The sequence below is a fragment of the Clupea harengus genome, unplaced genomic scaffold (genome assembly GCF_900700415.2).
Source record: "Clupea harengus unplaced genomic scaffold, Ch_v2.0.2, whole genome shotgun sequence".
Taxonomy (NCBI): Eukaryota; Metazoa; Chordata; class Actinopteri; order Clupeiformes; family Clupeidae; genus Clupea; species Clupea harengus.
Window position 1 is genome coordinate 1605 of NW_024880240.1, and position 17028 is coordinate 18632.

Here is a 17028-nt window from a genome sequence, read left to right on the forward strand (position 1 = left end):
TGATTCTTTATAAGCCAAACCTAAAACTACTCGTATAAATATCAGTGTAAATACACGATTCCTAACACTGACCTACATCAGTATCACATTTGTTTCATTTTAACATGATTTGTACCCTTCCTGTGGAGGCCTTCATAACTGACGTTACAGTCTATAACTGATGCAAGTGCGTAATTGGATAGAGAACTCTGCTATGCCTGGACCGCATTTAGTTGCAGTCAGGGGTGTCCACATATTTGACTCCCTTAGCCCTGTAAGAGACTGTGTTCCATACAGTTAGAGACAACTGAGACATTATACAACTACTACTGCTCATTAGCCCAAACCCAAGCAACTGCTAGGAAAATAAAAAAATGTAAAAACCTATCAAGAGAATTTGAAGAGAAAATGTTGCTCTCTACACAACCCAAGAAATCCATACTGCTCGGGAAGACAGTCTTTCAAAAGCCATACACTACCAAACCAACTGCATCTCAAAAGACGTCTCAGTCCTTCTCTGAGGAAAAGATGCTGGCTCCATGTTTGCATTGCCAACACTGGTGCAAGGCCAAATGTACTCCAATGGCAGCAGCAAGCAGGCTTTCCAACAACTGCAGACTGAGAGCTGAAAGAGTGTTCACCATTGGCACAAGACCAAGCTGAAGGCATGCTGCACTCTCTGCCACAACCACAAATGTATCAAAGGTACAGTCCGATTAACTAACTCTTGGTGTGAAAACACAAACACTGTAAGGGGTTATCCCCAGGGAAGATGAAAACCTGAGGGCAGTCATGAGAAACCTGCCTCCACAATGTAAGTATCTGAAATATTTGCCATTAATCTCAGTCCTGTACAATATAAATGGATCAGATGTGTCCATGTAGCTTAACACATTCTAAATGTTAAGCATACCAGCTGTCTTCCAACCCCCACACCATCAAGCAAAGTTGTCAAGACCAATTATTCAGACCAGTTAACACAACTGAAGTGAATCTCTGTCTGTACCAAGGATATATGATAAAAGCAAACAATGCTGTGTCATAAAGGAAGGCCAAACAATTGTAATAAATAAATGTAATAAATGTTTTATATGTGGGTCATGGTAAATGCAGTGACCAGCATTTCAGATTAAATTAGTATGCCCTTGCTATCAGACTTGGTAGAGCACAAAATTGCATCCTAGTCTTAAAACAAAAATGTTTCTTGTTTATTGCTATTTTTGCCTCCGGCAGTAAAATGACCCACCATCCATTTCTGACTCCAAGCAATTTCAAGTGCAACACTACTCTGTTACATAATGTAGGTCTTTTAGGGGGGGCTGCACCTCAAGCCCCATTCCTTTTGAATATATAAGTGTTTCAGAAACTACACGTCAATAATTTGAATGCTTGATTTTGTGTTTAACCATGTTACACCTGCCGTAACAGAACTTAATAGATATATTTCTCATTTTCATAACTTCTAGAGAATTGCATACAGGAATCTGGTAGTTGTAGGCCTGCTTCAGAATTGGTGACTACTAAAGCATTACCTGCTAAAGGCTTATTTTTATACCACAAAACAAGGGAAGCAGTTCTGTTGAACATGCGCTTAGAATATCTAATATCTCTGCCTGTGACTATAAATTCAAGCAAAGTATATTCTGTCGGCGACATAATTTAAAATGGGTTTTACTGAACCACAACCTAAGGTTTGTGTACAAATAAAATACAATAAAAACGTTCATATAGGCAAATGTCCTGTCCATAAAAAATTGTGTTCATATTTCCAGAGAAACACTGAACATTTTTTAGCGAGCGCGCGCAGGTATTTGAAGTTCAGTAACGTTGAGCTAAAATATACATTGTGAGTTGCCTGGCGTTGGATGTCTTTTCGTTTAACAGGAATCTGTGGTCCGTCATCTTGCAGCGGATAGAGTTCTAGATAGGCAACATTAAAAAGGTGAATTATTTGCGAGTTGGCGGCTGAGAAGTTTTACCTTACGCTGCTGCTTTTCCCATGCGGGGTCCAGCAATAAATCTCTTTCCCACTCATCTTCTTGGTGCATATATGGCTCCGTCGAAGTCATGTATGTTTCGTGGTGGTAAGTCACTTGCGTTTCCATCTCCATCATTTTGGCTCCTCTGGGATGATACTATCCCAACCTTATCAAAAACAAGTTTGTTCCTTCAATTCAACATAAAAGCCCTACGCCGCAAACTCTGAAGCCCGTGTGGGATTTAAGACACCAAATCCGAAATCTTCCTTGAAGTTGCTGCACCCACCGCCCGACGAACTGCTTGCCAGAGCTTCTACCCCTGGTCGGGAGAATACACGTGACAGCACCTCAATATGTATGGCCGACTCGAGTCCGGTCACAGGTGACTCACTAATAAGGTAATAGGGGGTAGTACAGTTCGCCGTGACCGCAACGCTCAGTTTCTCCCAACGCTTGAAAGACTTCATGTTAAAACACATATAGTCCATCTGAATGAAAGGCAATATACTGTATGAATAAGGCTTTACTTGGCTCTCCTTCATGTTTAATCAACATTTTTGATTAAAAATTGACTGTTTACCGTCCTACTTTTGGTTAGTTTTAAGCAGCTGTAACGTGGCAGAATTTTTCCTTTGGTCACCCGTCTGGTCTTGCGCCATTAGTCCAAAACGGTCATGAAATGACTTAACATAATACTGCATATAGGCTTCAGCGTGCGGTAGTAATGACTAAACAAAATTGAGACACTTAAGGGAGATGTCATCCGGAACAAAGCTCATTACAATCGCTGTAGAATAATCATGAAATTAATAGGCCTCTCAGCAGAAGACGCAAGGGAGAAAATGAGTGACACATTGATGCCTTTCCGTATCATTTATTGAGTCTTACAAAGAACAGATATTACAAAGTATTAAGGCTACCCAAAGCTTTAGAGGAGCCAATTTCAACCAGAAAGAGACACTCTGAAACACTCCAACAGTTAGACAATTGTCATCTAATGAGGGAGGGGATGGGGAGGTGGGCTGGATTCTTAATATTTCGGTCTCTTACTCATCATACATACATTTTCATTCGTCCGAAACTTTGATCCACTAGCAAAATAAAAATCACGAAATGCAAATGTGTTCGTTACGAAGACACATGAAATGCAAACTGTTATGCAAATTTACAGCTTAAAACTAAAAGGAAAAAAGAAACCACAAAAATTCATATTTATAGTCAGGAGGGACTCAAGGGGTCCATTTAAAATGGCTGGACCACTTCAGTTTGGAGGTCCATATAAAGATGCCCAATCCTGATGGGAGATGGGGGTGTTGTGACTTCACATCCAATATGAGGGTAATCCAAATCTTACTTTTCTTGATGCACTACAACCACAGTCTGCTGAAATCTCCTGAAAGCCAGGTTTGGGCATCTGTTGCGTTGGCAACTGCTCCATGACTGGGAAGGGGAAAACCTGGAGACTTTATGGGAAGGGAGTAGATTTGTAGAGTGGCTGAGGGGGGAGGCATGGGACTGATCTGGTCAGCAGTGTGTGTGTGGTTACTCACCTACCATGTGTGGGTGGACTGAAGGTGCAAGGCCCTACCTGCTTTTCTTGTGTTTTTGGCTTACCACCCTTTGAGTCCTTAGAGCAGAGCTCTCCCTTCACAGAGCGGCCGCAGCATCTCAGTTTTGAGTGCACGTCTCGTCTCGCCTTACTGGAAACACTTCAAAAAACACCAAATGCCACACAACAAGCCAAGGCAACAATTCCTGCATACCCAATCTATACGGTTTGCCTCTTAGGAAGTATGGCAACTTGAAACAAAATTCTTCGAATTGTAGGGTGGGTCTTAGATTAAGGCTTAGTGCTTGCACTGGCATGAACGCATTTCAGCCGTGTGTATGGAGTGATTCACACTACATTTGGGTTAAACTTCCCAGAAAAAAACGAATCCATGATCACATGTAATGCTTTCATATGAGGTCTCGCTTAAAAGACATTGTGTTCGCAGAAGGCTTAAGAAACCTTGGTCAGATGGCATGGACGATAAGACACTGAGTGTATGCCTGATGGACACAAAAAGGTAGAAAGACCATGACACTGTCATCCTAGGTTGCCATGCCAGGAGTCCCCTAGGTGGTGTTTTTGAGGTACGGCCGACTACATAACTCTTTGTATGTGTGGCGGTCTTACGCACCTCTCGGTCCTTGTGTGATGGGAGGTTTCTGTGGCAGTTTTTCTTGGCCTCCAGCATTATGGATCACTCTGCAAACATAAAGCGGGCCTGCCTCAGTAGGCATAGCCTTCCAACAGGAGGGGTTGGGATCAATAAGGGGAGGTGTGTGGTCAAAGTGCAGGCGTGGTTGGGGGGCAGCGGGCTTTACCTTTGTGGGTGGGGAGTGCGTCCGTGGCACTGTGCGACTAATTTTCTTCCCCCCGGTCACACTCAACATGGCATCCATGGGCCCAGCAGCCATTTTAGCTGTAGTTAGCGAAAAGGGAGAATGTGGCTGGAAGAGCAGTAAAAGTAACAGTCATGCACTACAAAATGAACACATCACAGACACAGCAGCGACATACAGGTTACATGTGTGTAGGCCTGGTGCTGTGTGTAGAGCTACGCCCCCCCCTTCACTCCCACCCCCACTGACCTCAAGATAGCAAAACAGGAGGAACTGACTGAAATTTCAGTACTTGTTAATGTTTTTGTCTGTCTGCAATTGCGTTTTTAGTCATTCATGCTTTGGGGCTTCAGTGCGAGGTCAACTAAGGGCCTTAAGGCCTTACAGGGACTATTGTACGCAACACTGCAAGAAAAACAACATTGCCATTGCAGGTGACTGGTATAGCAGGTTTTTTGAGAAATCTTAATAACCAGTAAAAATATATATATAGTCACTTGTCACGACAATGTTGTGTGACTTACTTTGCTTGCTTTTCTATTACAATTTACACAAGTCCTCATCTGTAGAGATGAAACTCTTCTATAGGTATCGTTAGACTGAACTGTGTAACGGTCATTCTACAGTAATTTTATTTCTGAAGACTTACAATCTTTCTTTCAATTATATTAATTCAACCTATTTGCAGTAGGAAACAATAACTTTGGGCTTGATGTTTTATGGTAAGGTATGATGTTTTAATTAGAATATTATGCCAACGGGCACAAGATACATATCAATTATTTGAAGCACTTCATTGTCTTTTATTTCTAAAAACCAAATTACTGTTTAAAGTGTCAGCCACAAAGGCTAAACACGGTTTATAGTCTTTATATTTGGGAGAAAAGAAAATGGGAGCATACAGGTCTCGGATGGCGCTGTGACATGTGTGACGGTGATAGTCAAATTGAAGTAAAAATGAAAACAGGACATATTGACAGTGGTTTAAGTAAGGCCTCCCAACTAAGAAAGAATGACATGAGAAAGAAAAAATAAATTTCAAACATCCTGCTCATTCTAGACATGTTGACCAGGGTGCAGAAAAATGAAAACAAACGGGGTTCTTTCCATTCTGCTCCAGCGATAAGCACTGACAGCTGTGTTCTTTAACCATTTGACAGCTATGAGGTTACACTCTTTGTACCACGTGGAAAACACCATTATACACACGTATGCCTGACAAAATTAGTCCTCCCCTCAAGGCATGTCCAATAGACTGATCCCCTCTAGTGGTCAGTTTCTCCCCTTACAAATGGTGATCGCAAAATTAGAGGTTTGGTTTATTTAAAGGGGTGTGCATTCGTGAAGCCTGCACTAGAAGGGAATGTGCTTGGATTGTGTGTATGACGCAGGTGTGTGTGTGTGTGAGAGAAGCAGAGGCTTCAATGAACATGGCAGTGGGTTTGTTGATGTGATGCAGTTAACTACGTCTCTCCCTAGAAGCCTGATCCGACCCCAATAGAGGGACAAGCCGACTGCTGTATTGTGTGGAAGTGTGCGATCATATCCTGTTCATGACCTAAGATTGGGGGGGACGTCATCCCTAAGTGTTCCCTGTCAATGGTCTAACGCTTCACACTCACACCACTACATACACTCACACCACTACATGCACACACAGGTCCTTTACTAAGTATCCCTCAAACCCTACCCTTTACCATGAATGGTTCAAGCCATCAAAAAATATATATTTCTTGGTTCTCAAACTAGAAACAGAAAATAAAAATAAAAAGTCTACAATGAAGAGCCAAAAGCAAAAGTCTAGAACATACTTACAGCAGACCACCCTACATCCCCCCTCAGTAACTGAGGGAGTACTGAGTCCTCTAAAATCTGAAAGATGGTTACGGAAGTGACAGACAGTACAGACACCTCCGTCACAATTATTTACTTAGAAGGCACACTTAGTGGATATTTCTGACCACGTATTTCAAAGATCAAGGGTAATTCTTTCAACCAAATGCAACACCAAAACCCAATTATCAGGCAAAAATGTATCTGGTAAAACTAACAGACCAGATGGATCTAGACTGCAAGCGGGCGGCCCTCTGTAATGGTTGATATCTACACTATAATCTTAGTTGGTCGGGCCTTGAGGACTCTGTTCATAAGGATGCCATTACTGATATTCCCTAAACCACATACGGCTCTTATACAGGACCAGCAACACATGACTAGCACTTTCACCCCATCCAGACACACACTCACCACACACACATTCTCTCTCTCTCTGACACACATATCTGATGTGATGAGACCTATCGGTAAGGGGGCTCTGGTGTGTGGAGGTGGGGGTAGGCAGGACGGCGGAGGAGGGGCTCCTTGTGTAATGGCGGCGGCTCATACACGCTAGGTGAGGTGGCAGCGCCAGGTGTCATGTAGTGCTGCTGGACCTCCATCGGGTTCATAGGCTGATGCACAGGAACGCCGGGCATGGGTGGCGGCGGTGGCGGCGGGTATGTGTACTGCTGGTACTGTTGGTACATGTGATACTGCTGATACTGCTGGTACTGCTGGCACTGCTGGTAGTACTCTGCATAGCATCTGTGGGGAAGACAAGAGTGCACACACGTCTTTGGGCATCAAGAGCTGGTTCCAAATTTGAGGCCGTTTGCAAGAATCAAGCACTACATTTACACTCTTTGTCAGTACAGTGAAATGTAACGTAGCATTATATTGATCATTGAACACTGAGAATTAAACACACATATTTTTCATCTGCAAGGACCAGTTCTACACATTGATCAGTAAACTATGACAATAACTTGACTGATTTACATGCAGTGTAGCTCGAAGCTCAAAAAATCCATTTCTAACTGACACCACCAGTAAGATTACATTATGTGAAAAATCAGCATCATGAAAACAAACACAGTGTAGCATTGTACAAATTTCACCTTCCATCTTGCAAAAGAGCAAATGGTATTTAAGATACAGGGCCTAGTTTGAAGGGCAGAAACAGCTGGCGAAACCATGGGATGCGTATTCAATTTAATCATCTAAATTTGTCTAATGGAACCCATTTTCAACTTCAAAGCTAAGTACTAAAACGTAAAATGTATAGCTTACACCTTTGCTGAAATGTTAAATGTTTCAGCAGACATTCTGGCACTAGCTGTGGTGTGGCTTGTGGGCGCAGGAGAGGTCAGCTCTATATTCTACGGAAATAAGGGTTTTCGGATGGAAACCCAGGTTTTTTTAGTATGCTACTTTCACTCCTTGACCCAATTATATTGACGGTGTGGTGATGTGAATTACAGCATGACCACACATTAGGTTCGTCTCAGGTAACTATATGCCAGTCCAGATGAATTCGATTGAAATTTCCTATATATATGAAATTTCATATATATATATATATATATATATATATATTAGGGCTGTGAAATGATTACAATTTTTAATCAGATTAATCACAGGTTTCTGTGGATTAATCATGATTAATCACATATTTTCTCTGTATATTTTTGTGAGAAAGATTTATGACAAGACAGATATATACATTTAACATGTTTTCTTGTTTTTATTCATAAAAAAAAACAATGGTGCTGCAACTGAGCAGTTCTTTAGCAGTTATCTTTGCTATTCCATATGGAACATTAATATAATCTTCATCCTAAACAGAATTTGGGCTTCTTAGCCATTGTATGGTTGAATAAAACATTTTTCTTTTCTTTTTAAATCAAACAGAAATGATTTGGGCTTCTTAGCCATTGTTTTTATAGGATGTTTGAACATTTTTCTCTTTTTTGTCAAACAACCATTAACCACACCATGACACAATCTAATGCCTCTAAATGCCCTTTTACAGTAGTCTAGCCGCGGCTATCATATTACGTGCACTGTCTATCCCTATAGTGGTCGTTTTGTCTTCAATTGCCCAGTTGCTTGCAACAGTTTGGAACTGTTGTGCACATGCCTCTGCAAAGTGGAGCTCTTCTGTTTTCATGCACGTTAGTGTAAACGACTTTAACTTCCATTCGTCGGTGATTAGATGTGCAGTTAAACCCATGTAGTTATCGTTACTCACAGAAGTCCAGTGATCCCCTGTCAGCGCCTGATGTTTTGTAGCAGCCAAGTCATTTTCCTTTTTTTTCTTTTCAGCTTCATACAGCTCGTGGATTTTTGTCATTATTGTGCGACTTTGCGGTGCTTTGATACTCGAATCCCCCGTTGCCACTCGCACAACTTCGGTGAACCCCTCGTCCTCAACAATATTACTCGGTCTACAGCTTTTTGCAATCCATTTGGCAACTGTGCTAGTCAACTTGTCAGAGGCACACTTAATGAGGGGCCTACGTTGTTCAGTGAGGGTGGTTTGGCGCATTCCACTTTAACTCCCCTCGCCGACCAACGCATGCATCGCGTTGAGGCGGTACTTATTGCTACGGTGAAACGATAACGTCTTCCCGCAGAGTGTGCATATCACTTTGGTTTTATTGAATGTTCCATCTTTGTTTTTTTGAAACACGAACTTCCCATTACAGCGGTGACTAATGCAGATTGGGCGGATTTGTGGGTATATTTGGAAGCTCATTTTGCGCATGCGTTAAATGCGTTAAAAAAAATAACTAATTAATCCTGTAATTTAATCATAACGCGTTATTTTTCACAGCTCTAATATATATATTTACCCTGAGGTAGATTAGATTTAAAATGAGTGAATAATATGTGCCACAAGTGATCCAAACCTTCTAAGATTGTTGTTTGCCATCAACAGAACAGAAGACTAAAAAAAAAAAAAAAATAGTTTAAATGCGATTGGGAAGACGAGCGAGTGACAGGCTGTAGCGGTGTCAACCGTTGGACAGGGGGGCGTGGCCGGAGCGGAGTTCAGCGCAGACATGACATTTTCTCAGTGGTTTTGTTATTAAATTAATGTTTGTTCATCGTTGCGATCGTTGTTGTGTTTATTTCGAAGAAATACAGCCTTGCAGGCCAAAATACAGGGGAATTTGGGCGATTTTTATGCACAAAATGATGTTTCCGTCTGAAAGTTGCAATTCCGTTTCAAAGGGTACATTCTGCGAATTCCGTCCGTTTTCAGTTATCGCGGAAAATCATTGGCCCTAAATATAGGATATTCAAAATACAGAGAAAGAACCTGACACAAAACGCAGGAGTAGTAGTGACCAGTAGCCTACATGAATAGGGAAAGCATGAGATATCGGAGATTGCGGGATATGTTTGTATTGATACATCTGAACACCGAGGCCTATTGGTGCGTTCCATTGGATCATGGAATTGGGAATGAATAAATGAAGCCGTTAAAAATATTGTGTAGAACAATCCGAAACTACAAATGGTTCAGACATAAATACCAGAGCAAATGAGATTTTTAGCATTTACTGTTGAATAACCATAATATAAGTATACTCCAAAATCAAAGCTTTGTGTTCGGTGTCTACCTTGAAAACAAGTCACAGTCAAGTAACCGAACTGACTAGCTAGCAAGTTTGTCAAGTGATTACTGTGTAGCGAACACCAAGCATTTCCGGCATTTCACAAGAAATTGAAGTCGTACTGCATGGCTAGATCATTTCCGGTGGTCTATACCATCAGCAAAACTTGCGTGTCATGTGCATTCCGATGTGTATTCCTAACAGCAGCGGTAAGGAGTTCATCTCAAACTTCTGAGCCAATAAATAGAGCCAAGCGATCTGAGCACTGACAAAGGCTAGCTAGCTTGCCAGCACATGTTTGAGAGTTTTTCATGCTGTAAGAGCTTTTCAGACCCAGAACATAAAACTACATAGTGAATAGCACTGGAAGCTAGAAGGAAAGATAGGTGTATACTTCACATTCCCCTATTCCATCAATCTGAACTGGGAAAAAAACCTTGAATTGTATCAGTAGTTAAGATACCACCACCACCCCCTCCCCCTCCCCCCCTCCCTAAATACAGGCTAGTGTTCAGTTGGGTTCAACAGGTAGCCATCAAGTAGCATAAAAAGGAAAATACAGAAATGTGTGGTGTGGCATTGGTTGAGAATGCAGAATGGGTACCTGGTGATTGGGTCCTCATCTACAGATGGCGCTTCTTCTGGTCCGCCGGGAGGTGTGGGAAGGAGGGCGCGCCGTGCAGTTCGCTGCTGCTGCTGCTGCTGCTGCTGTTGTTGTTGTTGTTGCTGTTGCGGTTGGTGCTGCTGCTGCTGGGATGGGAAAGGTTTATGAACTGGATCAGGTAACAGGGAGCGTCGCACTGGGCTACGACTACGGTCCCTTTCTGGGGGTTTGGCTACAGCCTGCTGCTCAGCAAGGACCTGTTGGCCTTGTTCAAAAAACCGTGCACGCGCAGCCTCAAAGATGGCCTGCGCAGTGGAGTCGGCACCATGGCCTGTGGCAGCATTGTGGTGGGCTGGGGCTGCGTTGTACGCTGGGTTTTCTGCAGCAGCAGCTGATGGGGCTTTAGCTACTGCAGGATTATACTGACTGTTGTAGCCTTCTGTGCTCTCGCTTTGGTCACCCACCAACACCTGGTCTGCAACAGACCCATACACCTGACTGGCAAGAGCGCCGTAGACAGCCGCACTGACTGGTTTGCCGTCTGAGGTGCCACTGGTCAGGTTCTTCAATGCCGTTAATGTTGGGTCGAAGCTTGTGGTATTGTAGAAAGAATTGTGCACACTCTGCTGCACTTGAAGGGGGAGGCCTGCAGCAGCGGCTGCTGCCGCAGCCAGAACTGCAGCCTGACTCTGGTGGTGCTCCATGGAGGACTTCCCTGCCGGGCAGTCGCCTGCATAGTGGCCCAGCTTCCCACAGGTGACGCAGGGGATCATGCAGGAAGTAATGGGCTTGCTGGGCTGGATCTTGGAGAGCTCCACTGAGAGCGGACGACCCTTAAATGTTGTTCCATGGAGAGCCTCAATAGCAGTCAGAGCATCTTCTCTGCGCTCCATATGAACAAAGGCGTAGCCTGCCGACGATGAGAGTCTGGCTGTGAAGGGAGAGACAGACAGCAGGTCCATTACACAAGGTCAGAATCATTGTAGTGTTGCCCTCCCCATAGCTTTGGAATGAGTGTGCAGTTTTTAAACAGAATAAGCTTAAGTTCATCTCACTATAGAGTACCGGATGGACAAAAATATTGTTTGATCATGTAATTGCTTTTTTTTTTTTTATTAGTCTGGACCAAACTTTTAGGCTACTATGCATTTTATAGGTGAATTTCCACAATGGTTAAACAAAGCCCACTAAATGTCACTACTTGTGAACACGGCAAACTCAGAGGACAACCTGATGTTGCATCAATTCCTTCACTGTTAAAGCAACTATACTCATGTGTGTCTCAAAATAGGGGTGGGCAACATGGACAAAAAATTTCATTACCGTATTTTTAAATGTAAAGAAGGTATCTGTATTATATCATGATATTTATCATCTAAAGGTCATACACCTATTCCCATTTTATATTTTCAGCTGCATAAGCACCAAAATCATGCATTTCAAAAGCAAAAACATTTAGTTAGTTCAAGAAAGAACATTATACATATGATGTGGCTTGAGTTTCTGTAAATAAACAGTTACCTACTATAAAACAATAATCATGATGAGGCCCCTAATTACTAGCACAATTCACTATGACTGAAGTAACGAAACTAAAACTTCAACTGAAGCTCCATCAAAATCTGAAGATGTGAACCCCCAAGGGGGATCCAGGGGCAGCCTGAACCAAAGGGGCCGCTTCCCCAGCCTTGTGGGTAGGTCGTTTTTTAATTAATTAATGAATGAATGAATGAATGAATGAATGAATGAATGAATGAATGAAAAGTTATAAATTAAAATCTTCCCCAAGGTGCATCAGCCAGGAAAATGCTCAGTATGCCAGACTACCAGTCTGCCTCTGCTACAGAGAAACTTGTTATGCCTACTTGCAGATGACTTAAATGAGACTGGGACCCCACACGCAATACCATAAACAACTATAATATAGAAATACCTTTAAACACCCCTGCCTCAAAAAAATTATTTGGTATCCAAAGCTTTGGCCTTTTCTATAGTGGTTTTCTCGATTTCTTTCCAGTGACCCCGCTATTGTTTTTCTTAAAATGTAATAACGGAGTTAAGAGCAATTAGAGAAGGGTAATGGGAACACAATTTACTCATAGAAACAACGTTTACCGAGAAGACATGGGTTTATAATGGCAAACTCGGAACAGCACCAACACTTCCACCAACGGCCAGAAATATATAGCATCCGTTGCATTTAAAAACGAGGGAAGCTGTTCACCCTGTTTTAGCTGCTATGCATCCGGTACTATCATTTCATATCATTCATATCGATTTCGAATCAGAATCGCTGGCTTGTGAGTCGTAACTTAATAAAGTCGGGGCATCTGTGCCAATACCCAACCCTTTAGAATAATGTTTTTTTCTTTTAAACTATTCTTAAAACACCATGTTTCTGATGTCCTATTTTTAAGTATTGAGGTTGGGTTGAGTACCATTCAGACATTAACTTACCTTTAACTTTGTCACATTCTATTACTTTGCCGAAGGTCTGGAAAAGTTCCTGCAGGTCCTCCGCAGAGCACAGGGCACTCAGGTTGCCCACAAACACCTTAGTTGAATTTAGGGGTCTCCCTCGCGATTCCTCCACCACAAGGTTTCGGCCTTTGAACTCAAGGCCATTTAATTCGCGTATTGCGCGGTCTGACGCCCCATCTCCCTGCAGATGCACAAAGGCAAACTGCCTAAGAACACTACAACCTACAACTTGGCCATATGGACCAAACAAAGCCATCAGGTCTTCTTGGGAAGTGTCCAACGCTAGATTACCCACAAAGAGTTTCACCGCGTTGTTCCTATCCATCGCATCTACTGCAGAGAACACCTGAAGGAAAGAAAGAAAAAAAACGGGAGTCAGCAAAAAACTACGCACTTTATAAATGCTCCGTACATGCCACGTATAACTGTGAAAAACAAAAAACTAAATTTGACGCCAAACTATTTTCATTACAACGCCATATATATACTATGCAACACGTCGCTTCCGTCATTCAGAACATGAGCTTTTCTCCTTCGCGAAAAACTTGGCTAGCTAACGATTGCTAGTTATATGGCTAATGCGTCCTTGCTAGCTTGATTTTAGTTGCCGCGTAATTTATTTCGTTAAATTGTAGACCATATGTAACATTAAGTTACGTTTGACCATATAATAGCCAATACCAAGTCAATAGCAGTAACTGTACATAACGGTAAAAACGGGATGGGTGTCGTTTGTAGCGAACAGTGAACATAGATTAACGTAAACTAGCTGATAGTTAGCGTTAGCTGTTGCTACCCACATTGCAGTCAGCTAACGTTAGCTAGGTAGCAGGTACAATATTTTGCTTCAAGCTTCCAAGTCAACAATCTCTGTGTATAACCTTGCAAGCTAGGTTTAACTAATGCGTAATTAACTAACGTTATATAAATGTCAGGAAAGTTAGCTGCAAACGTCCTAGCTAAAACGATTAAAATTGCCCCTGTACGTCTACAAGCATGTATAATTGGCCTATTTGGACAGGATGTAGAAATTATTTAATAACGATGTTTAGGCCTAAAATCAGTTGTGCTCGAAATAATGTAAGCTAACGTTAGCTTCGGTTGCCACAACAGGACAGACGTTAATCAGGAGGGCTAGCTAGCTAAACTAGCTAGCAAGGAAGGATAAGTCTACAAGAGAAATTTCGGCGCGGCTTGTCAGCTAACGTTAGCTCAGGAAGCACAACAGCAATGACCAAGAAAACTGTAATTAACATCAAAAGAATAACACATATGCCTCAACCCCCACCGCATTAATTGATGAACCATTTGCAAATACCATTAAGAATGAAAATGTCTTCTAGAAGGATCGAAAATACACTGTCTGACGGCCTCCAATCTTACCCGAGGCGATGCAGTATATCCACCATCGAAACGAGAATGTTGCTTTGAGCTGAAGTATCATTTCCGGTAAGAGGGAGTACTTTATGAAATCGTTTAGAAATCCGTCCAAATAAAAGTCATACATCTATTCGAAATGCATTACAAATTATATGTAACCTTCCAATCCGAAAAATAAAAAATGGTTATTATATACTTTTACAGTCTATAGTAGTTCATATGCTCCAAATAAGATAAAAACTCCCATAACGGTCCTAGTGGCAAATGGCAAAGATCAGGTGGGACTGGACTAATTCAGTGTTATTTTTATAAAGAGTAGGATGTTTTAAAGAACAATAATACATATTTAGGAGGTTTCTGTCATCCAAGCCAGCTGGTTGAAATATTGAGCACACCTAATTTCCTAGGGCCAAAGAGATGTTTGGGATTTTTCTGTAGGCTTATAGGCCTTCTCTTTACTGTTTGAAAATGCCATAGGCTACTGAATGGTTAGAGACGCCAAAGTAGGCCAATAAAAGCACTGCATTGAGCAATTTTATCATTACAGCAGCCTAAACATCAGAGCCCAAAGTATAAGCTAATCATAGGCTACTGTTCAGTATTCATTTTCTGTTAAAGGAGACACAAACTTAAGTCATATCTCACATATTTTAAGACAAAAAAAAATTCATGCATCAATGGATACATTCATGAAAGATAATTCACACAAAAAAATAAATACTACAAGACTATACCAATGAACAGTGTTCTCTAGTCCTATTACAAATGTGCATAGCTTACTAAATAAGTTTCAAGAGTGCAAGTAATACTGACTATCACCCATGGTAGCATTCTCCTTATCTCATAACATTGACAGTAACTAAGTAGTGTAACACATTAAAGTTACTGACCTCAGGAGAATATAATAACTCTAGCTAGCTAAATAAATGTGTTTATGTCTACCGTGTTTACATGACCTCACATTTACCAGACTCCTTTCTAATCCCTTATGCTTTCTTTGTTACCGTTCTAACCTTGTCCTTCTTATGATCTCTGATTACTTGTTCTTTTCCATCTATTGGTGCCAGTATGTGTAAGGCTACATTGATTGTGCATTTACCCATATTAATTATGAATTACAATCAATAACAACAAGTTTTGAGTGTCAATATTTTATGCTACTTTCCATTTTGTAGATCTGCAGTCTTAAGGCCCCGTCACACCATGACGTTCTGGTCAACGTTCTCTGAACTTTCTAATCGTTCAATTTCGAGCGTTCTAGGGTGATGTGGACACATCTGGCGTGTTACTAACGAAATAATAGCGTAGGACTGACACATGACTAGTGTGGGACTTACGCATGAGTAGTGTGTAACTGTAACACCGACCAAGTCACGTGTCACTGGTCCGCGACAAACGTGTGCTGACGTGTCACTCCAGCGCGACAAACGATGTCAACCTTAGAAGAGCGTGTTAAACGTGTAATTCACGTGTGAATAATGACAGAAAAGCGTTTTGCTGGCGTGTGGGTTTTATGGTCAAACGGGTATAAAACGCTAGAAAATCATAGTGGATTCAGTTGATCTGAACAGTGAACATCATGCCGCCAAGACCACGAAAAGGTGTGAGGGGGGCTTCTGCTACTAGCGCTGCTGCAAGTAAGAAGATGATAAATGCTGCTGAAAGTAAGAAGAATACAAAGCCTCTTTCACTAGCAATGTCTTCAGACGAAGATTACTGTTATTATTACTGTGATTTATGAAATAACGGGCGTTATTCCTGGGGTTTTATGTTATTAAAATAAATGATTTAAATTTGACACTGAATTTGTGTTTCTCAATGTTTATTATTAGAAAACATCAACACATCCACACACATTGTCCATGTCACAAGAGTCTTCATATCATATCAATCTGCCATGGAACAGCACCAGCTATAACAGTGCTCAGCTATGTTCAAGTTCAGTACATCTACTTCATGCTGGCTCAAGCAAGCATATACCCTCCACTCCGCTTTTCGCTAGATTATGCAATGACCTTGCATGACATGATAGCATTGAATATGTAGATGTATAGTGCACAGAATAACGTTTGCAATGATGCGTTTGTTGATCACGTATGGTTAATAACATATTAATTGTAGAAGGGACATGATAAAATCAAGATCTTCCCTTGGTGAAAAAACTTTCGCCGATATCTTCCTAGGAGAGATGGGTTAGGTGCTCAAATTTCCCTGGATCAAAGAGGACGTTAGTAGGCATGTCCAAACTAAAAATCACGTCTCAGGATTGCTGCGCACATAAGTTATTTCGGGTGCATCAACTGTACTCAGTCTACCCTACCCAACGACTGACTATGATAGCCAAACGCGTGCAAAGTTAATAAAACGTTCCACGAAAGCTGATCTCCATGAGAACTTTTTTATTTGGACCAGCGTTCTCCGACGATTACCGACGATTACAGCGTTCACCAGCTTTCACACAAAGCTCTTCTGGCGCAATACCAGCGACCATGGACGATTACGAACGTTTCCTCTAAAATCATAGAACCTTGACCAGAACGTCATGGTGTGACGTGGCCTTTACCAACTAAGAAGTAAAGTATGCCTATACGTATTGTGATTATCCAAGACAGTAATGAGTTAAAAATCAGATTACATTTTCAGAGAATAAATTCCTTTAAGGCACAGTGTGTAGTTTTTGGTGGTATGTAGAGGTGAGGTTGCTGAATTGCAACCTGCTGAATAACCTTTCCCTTTACAAGCATGTGCAAGTGCCTATGGTGGCCATCAAATGGCA

The 17028-nt window shown here is 41.6% G+C and overlaps 1 protein-coding gene across 5 annotated transcripts; it reads right to left on the bottom strand.

Annotated features, from left to right (window-relative positions):
• Window positions 1-2816: 2816 nt before the first annotated feature.
• Window positions 2817-14332, bottom strand: rbm14a (RNA binding motif protein 14a). 5 transcript variants are annotated; one of them, XR_006152132.1, is made up of 5 exons: window positions 14191-14307; window positions 12849-13218; window positions 10392-11322; window positions 4329-6929; window positions 2817-4209 (listed from the first exon to the last, which is right to left on the bottom strand). XR_006152132.1 is itself a non-coding variant. In XM_042706327.1 (5 exons), the coding sequence occupies exons 1-5, from the start codon at window positions 14191-14193 to the stop codon at window positions 4423-4425; spliced, it is 1506 nt and encodes a 501-aa protein (XP_042562261.1). In that variant the 5' UTR covers window positions 14194-14307; the 3' UTR covers window positions 2817-4422. The 5 variants fall into 5 exon arrangements, 3 of the variants coding, with proteins under 3 accessions (XP_042562261.1, XP_042562260.1, XP_042562259.1); XR_006152133.1 differs by having other exon boundaries at window positions 2817-4247; XM_042706327.1 differs by having other exon boundaries at window positions 2817-4426; window positions 6732-6929.
• Window positions 14333-17028: the final 2696 nt, after the last annotated feature.